General features: G+C 33.6%; 1 protein-coding gene across 1 annotated transcript; it reads left to right on the top strand.

The window, feature by feature from the left end:
• The first annotated feature begins 256 nt into the window (after window positions 1-256).
• LOC131027245 (linoleate 9S-lipoxygenase-like) lies at window positions 257-5731 on the top strand. The gene is made up of 9 exons (XM_059208835.1): window positions 257-662; window positions 1888-2168; window positions 2245-2485; window positions 2754-3077; window positions 3415-3500; window positions 3608-3715; window positions 3792-4099; window positions 4411-4674; window positions 4870-5731. The coding sequence occupies exons 1-9, from the start codon at window positions 257-259 to the stop codon at window positions 5336-5338; spliced, it is 2487 nt and encodes an 828-aa protein (XP_059064818.1). The 3' UTR covers window positions 5339-5731.
• The last annotated feature ends 619 nt before the right edge of the window (window positions 5732-6350 follow it).

The following is a 6350-nucleotide window of genomic DNA, read 5'->3' as shown; positions in this document are numbered from 1 at the left end:
GTCGTCTGCTGATTTTAATCACGTTTTCAAGCGATCTTACAAAGTCATGGTGTGAAAATATATAGGATAATGTAAGGTGGGAAACAAAGGGATGCCAAAATATAGGATAATATAGGATAAGCTCCTACGAAACACAAGAAACTCGTTCTCTTAGGAAAATCTCTTGTATGAGTAGCTATTTATAGAGCAATGGTGATTAGTGAAATCAACAATCCCTGGTTTGTGTTGCAGAAGAGAGTGAGAGAGTCTAGAAATTATGGAGGCCATGAGAGTTTTGAGCAAAACAAATTTGATATCAGGAAGCAGTATTCCCCATACAATCGTTATCCTCACTTCAGTAAGAGAGGAATCAAATCAACTTGGCCTTTCTCATCTTCCTTCATTAGGCAAAACTTCTTTATTTTCCTTACAAAGAAGTCTTGGGAGTTTGAGATGTAGGAGAAGTAGCAGGAATTTTGCATTGAAAATAGATATCCATCGTGAAAGCGAGAAAGTTAAGAAAGAGAGGCTTAATGATTATGATATCAAGAGAGAAGTGATGCTGCAGAAGGTGTCTCTTTTTAGTGTCACGGACTACTCTACAGCAGTTGCTGATGGGGTTTCAGAGTTGATGGGCAACAGAGTATACCTGCAGCTTGTCAGTAGCGACCAAGTTGATCCTAGTAAGCCTTAAATCAATATATCCTCTAAATTAATAAATTATTTTATTGTTCTAAATGAAAAATGAATATTAATATTTGTTTAAATTATTTCAAATACATAACTAGATGAGAAATGATAAAAACTACTTTATTTATTCAGGAGTTGATTTATTTTACTTAACAATTATTTTTATTGCTACATCTTGTAATCAATTATTTTATTTATATCTTTGATTATTTTTTGGAGAACATATTTTTTAAATCTTATATGTGAGTTTTAGTTTTGTGTTGGAAAAATAACATTTGTTATTCAACTAATTCTTTTAAAAAGTCTCTTATTTTGATAGATTTTTGTTCTCTAAATATTTCATTTTCGAGATGGATTATTAAGTATTATGGAGGATGTTGGTGAAAAATCAAATACATAGTATGAAGTGTGGAAATTAGATTACTTTAATTAAGTCTTTTAGTGTACTAATTTGGATCTTGAATATTTATTTATTTAAAAATATAATATTTTTTTAATTAGAATATTTTTTATTTGAAGTGTTTTTGAAAGCTATTGATTAATTGTAATAGCATATGAGTTTCATTTTTTTTAAAAAAAAATTTCGTAACTTTTAAATTTAGTAATTTATTTTTATTTTAAATTTATATTTTCACAATACATTTGTTTTACTTTTATATTTATATTTAATTTTTAGTTTGGAAATTTTTTATATTACAAGTGTTCAATGCTATGAATTATATATGAGAAGAAAATATGATAAATTTTTAATGATATATTTAATAAAAATAAATAAATTATTAGTCTTTTAGTTATAAAAATATCTATGAATATCAAAATATTTAATTAAGTTAATATTATTTTTAAAATATATTTTTTATTTATACAAATCTGTTAATTAAAATTAAATATATTATGAAGTAAATCATTTTTGTCAGTTTAGTGAATTCCGAACAATTTTGTATTTATACTTATAATATTTTTGTTAAAAATTAATATTAAAATTTTTGTATGTTAAATTTTTATTTTATTCTGTTTAAATTTAAACAATATAACTATCATAATTTTTAATTATGAATAATCTTAGTGATATCAGATTTAAACAATCCATTATGTTCATAATTCCCAATTTCTCAATTGATTGTTTAAGAGTTTTTAATAATCTAGAAATTATCATTTAATTTTTACTAAATAGCATATTTAAATAAATAATGGCTGAACAATATTAGTACTGTGTAGAGACGGGATCAGGGAAAACAGTTAGCGAACCAGCTTATTTAAGGTGGGATCCGTGGGGCGGACCAATTCCCGGAGACACCCGCTACAAAATCATATTCAAATGGAACCCTGCGCTTGGTTTGCCCGGCGCCTTTCTCATCAAAAACATGCATGCGCGAGAGTTCTTTTTGAAATCTCTCACCATTTTCATCCCAGGTCAAGGTCAAATTCGTTTTCACTGCAATTCCTGGATAGCCCCATCTAAACTTAACGAGAATGATCGCGTTTTCTTTGCCAATAAGGTACTTCATTCTCCTGCTCAAAATCCAATCTGCTTCATTCAAATGGAAACATTCTGATATATAATCTGTTTATCAGGCTTTTCTTCCAGAAGAGACTCCAATCGGTCTGAGGATACTGAGGGAGATGGATATGAAATCTCTGCATGGCGACGGAACGGGAGAAAGAAAAATGGGCGATTTGATTTATGATTATGATGTTTACAATGATCTTGGTCAGCCAGACAAAAGTCCACAACTGCGTAGAGAAGTGCTGGGTGGATCGCAGGACTTCCCATACCCTAGAAGATGCAGAACTGGCCGCCCACGTATTAAAACAGGCATGTACATTGAAATCTATGTTAAATTTTTTTAGACTGTAATGCGGTGATGGAATCTTCTGATCTGTGATGTCTACCAAAAGAAAGCTCTTACCAATAGAATCAAGACCTCAACCTTAAATCTATACTAAAATTTCATAAATTTGAAGATTTAAATTTTTCCCTTTTCTATTCTATACTAAACTTTTATAAATATGATGAATAAACATTGTTTCCTCCTCCTACAGTTTAGAATAATTTTTCATTTGGATAATGTCATACTGTGCAGCTCCAGAATTCGAGACCCGAACATCCACAAATTTTGTTCTTCCAGATGAAAGACTTCCGTACTCTGATTTTTCTGACTTTGGAGCAAACACAATCGTCGCATTTGCCAACATGATCATTCCCACACTTGTTACCGTCTTTGACAAAGCCTTCAAAACCATGGATGAAGTCAATGAACTTTACAGATCAGGACTTCAAATCCCTGAAAATTCTCACAAGATACACCGACAACACAAGAGCCCTCTCCAAATTATCCAGCGACTCGTTGAGGAGGTGGAGGATGACATTCCCTTCATAAATTTCAACCGTCCCCAAATTGTTGAAGGTGAGATGAATCTACTCATCCCAGTTTGAAAATATCATAGATCTAATTTAGTTTGATGATTATGGATTTGATTGGTATTATCAGGATAAGATTTTTTTCTCTTTTCTAGGATGAATCATACAGCATAATAAGAAACACTGATAAAAAAATCTAACATAATCAAATTCAGATATTATTAATAGATCATGATCCATCGACAGAAATAAAATTTTTCTCGTTTCTAATTCCTCATGCTACATTTTAATAATTTAAAATGTTATTGAAATTAAATTTGTTTTCATGCATCTAATCAGATCTAATGTTATTAAAGCGAAATAATGAATACTGGGTGTTGCAGCTGATGAGTACGCGTGGAGAGACGATGAGGAATTCGCACGCCAAACTCTTGCCGGTGTGAATCCAATGGTAATTCAGTGTTTTCAGGTAACCCAAATTCTTGACTCTCAACCACAAGCTGATCATATGGTAATTTTTATTCATTCGAACTTTATTACAAGGCCTGAAAAGAGTAGAATTGGTACTGTATATAGAAATTTCTTCCCTCTGGTAACCTGGATGAAAAGGTGTACGGCCCGCAGAAGAGTGCTATCACAGCCCAACATATAGAAAAGAACATTGAGGGCCTTTCTATGGATCAGGTAATTTCTCTCTTCAGAATTTGTTTATGTTTTTTGTGTGCTGTGCAAAAATAATTTAATTTAGCGTTTCATATAGGCCTTGGCATCGAAGCGGCTATTTATTGTAGACTACTATGATGCATTTACGCCCTATGTGGAGCGAATCAACAAAATTTCTGACGATGTTAAAACATATGCAAGCCGGACAATTTTTTTCCTCACCAAGGAAGGAACATTAAAGCCAGTGGCCATAGAGTTGTGTTTGCCTCCAATTGATGGGAATCCAGCTGTAAGGAAGGTGTTCACACCAGGCAAACATGGAACAGAAGAAGGAGCACTGTGGCAACTGGCCAAAACCCATGCAAAATCCAATGATGCAGGTTACCATCAGCTTGTCAGTCATTGGTAAACACCCACTGCTATATTGTTAAGAACATGAAATGTTTTGCCTTTAATAAAATGATGGATAGAAAGGAGGGGTGATAAGGCTTACAATTCTGATTTGGGTTTCTTTAATCATTCATAGATCTAATCCATTTCCTTAGCTTGCAGAAAAGAAACACTAGCATCATGTAGCAACGGTCAGGACTCATTTTTTGTCGTTCACTGATTATCATCAAATTTTTAAGATTACAAGCATTGGCTGGAATCTCTTATAAATAAAGGCCTATATCTTGTATACCCACAAGTGAATTTTGTTATCTTATCGGTTGCAGGCTGAGGACCCATTGTGTCACAGAGCCTTTCATTATAGCGACTCGGAGACAACTAAGCAAAATGCACCCTGTTTACAAATTACTGATCCCCCATTACCTAGATACAATGGACATCAATCAAGCTGCCCGCCAGAGTTTGATAAATGCAGCAGGTATTATTGAACAAGGCTTCACTCCTGGCAGATACGCTTCAGAAATGTCATCTAAAGTCTACAAAAACTGGAAATTTAACGAGCAAGGATTGCCTGCTGACCTTCTTATTAGGTAAGTAAGATACCAATTTCTTTAGTTGGGTTATTTAAAGTCTCCATTGATTGCCAAGTTACATTATATTGAAGAAATTCAGAATGGTGAGAATTAAAGATCTAAAAAGATTATTTTGATAGCAAATTATTGTTTTACTTAGCCTAATTCAAAAGGTCAATAAAGTTCATCCGTTGGTTTAACATTACCGTGCAGGGGAATGGCAGTTCCAGACTCGAAGGCACCTCATAGTTTGAAGCTTATGATTGAGGACTACCCATATGCTGTGGACGGCCTTGAAATATGGTTTGCCTTAAAAGAATGGGTTTCAGAATACTTGTCTCTGTATTACAAGGACGATGCCTCTGTTCGAAGAGACAAAGAATTGCAGGCTTGGTGGGATGAAATAGTAAACGTGGGACATGGAGATCTCAAAGACGATCCATCTAGATGGTTTAAGATGGATTCACTGGATGAAGCAACCCACGTGATCACAACTATCATCTGGACTACATCTGCTCACCACGCAGCAGTCAACTTTGGGCAGTATTCCTATCGAGGATACATGCCCAATATGCCCACAATGAGCAGACGCCTGATTCCAGAGAAAGGAACACCTGATTACGATGAGCTCCTGAAGGACCCAGAAGGATATTTCTTCAGCACTGTTTCTTCTCCAACATAGGCCACCCTTATCATGGCTGTTTTGGAAATTTTGTCAAAGCATTCAGAAAATGACGCATATCTGGGACAATTGCAGGGATCCACCTTGGACAGCATAGATGATGAAGCTGTAGAAAGAGCATTCGAGAGATTTTCAGCCAACATGATACAGATTGAGAGGATATAATCGAGAGGAATAGTAAAAGCGATGTTTATAAGAACAGGCATGGACCTGCAAAAGTTCCTTATACCTTGCTCTACCCCAACACTACTGATTTATCAAGAGAAGGTGGTCTCACAGGCCGCGGAGTGCCCAACAGCATATCCATTTGATTGCATTTTCTTACTCCGCTTATCTTATAAACCCTTAGCTTAGTTCATTGTCACTGGCAATAAATTTGCAGATTGAGGCGAATCAGATGGTTTCAACTGAATATAATTCAGGTTCGTGTAGGGGATTATAGTCGAGTCACTTACAATAATTGATGTCCAATGTGCTTCAAATAGGGGGAGGCTTCATAGTTGAACAAGTTTTAATAGTTGTGCAGTTATTCGTCACAGTTTGACCTATTAATTGAACATGTTCCTATTATTGTTTGAATATAAAAAAATATCAATAAATATTTTTAAAAATTTCAATATTATCTATCATAATATATGCCATTAGTACATCAAAATATGTACTATTCATCATCTTGTAAAATAATAATAATAATAATAATCAAAATCTAGTTTCATATAACACTCAAGTTGATTTAAGTTATTGTCAATAAAGATAGCATATTGAAGAAAAAAAAAAGAAAAATATTTACTTATTCTCACATTGAATACTTTGTTCTTGTGCAATCTCTTCAACTCTCTGTTTGAAGATATACAATATTATTGTTATATTATTCACATACTTGATCATTCAAAGTATGCACAAGTGTACAACATGTAACACCCTTCCAAGGAACCCCATAGGAATAACAACTAATGAACCAAAACACATGGCAATTTTTTTATTTCTTTTCAAAAAGGAAACATAATACATC

Source organism: Cryptomeria japonica, chromosome 1, assembly GCF_030272615.1.
Source record: "Cryptomeria japonica chromosome 1, Sugi_1.0, whole genome shotgun sequence".
In the NCBI taxonomy this organism is placed as follows: domain Eukaryota; kingdom Viridiplantae; phylum Streptophyta; class Pinopsida; order Cupressales; family Cupressaceae; genus Cryptomeria; species Cryptomeria japonica.
Note: the sequence above shows the minus strand (reverse complement) of the source record. Positions and strands in the feature narration are given on the sequence as shown.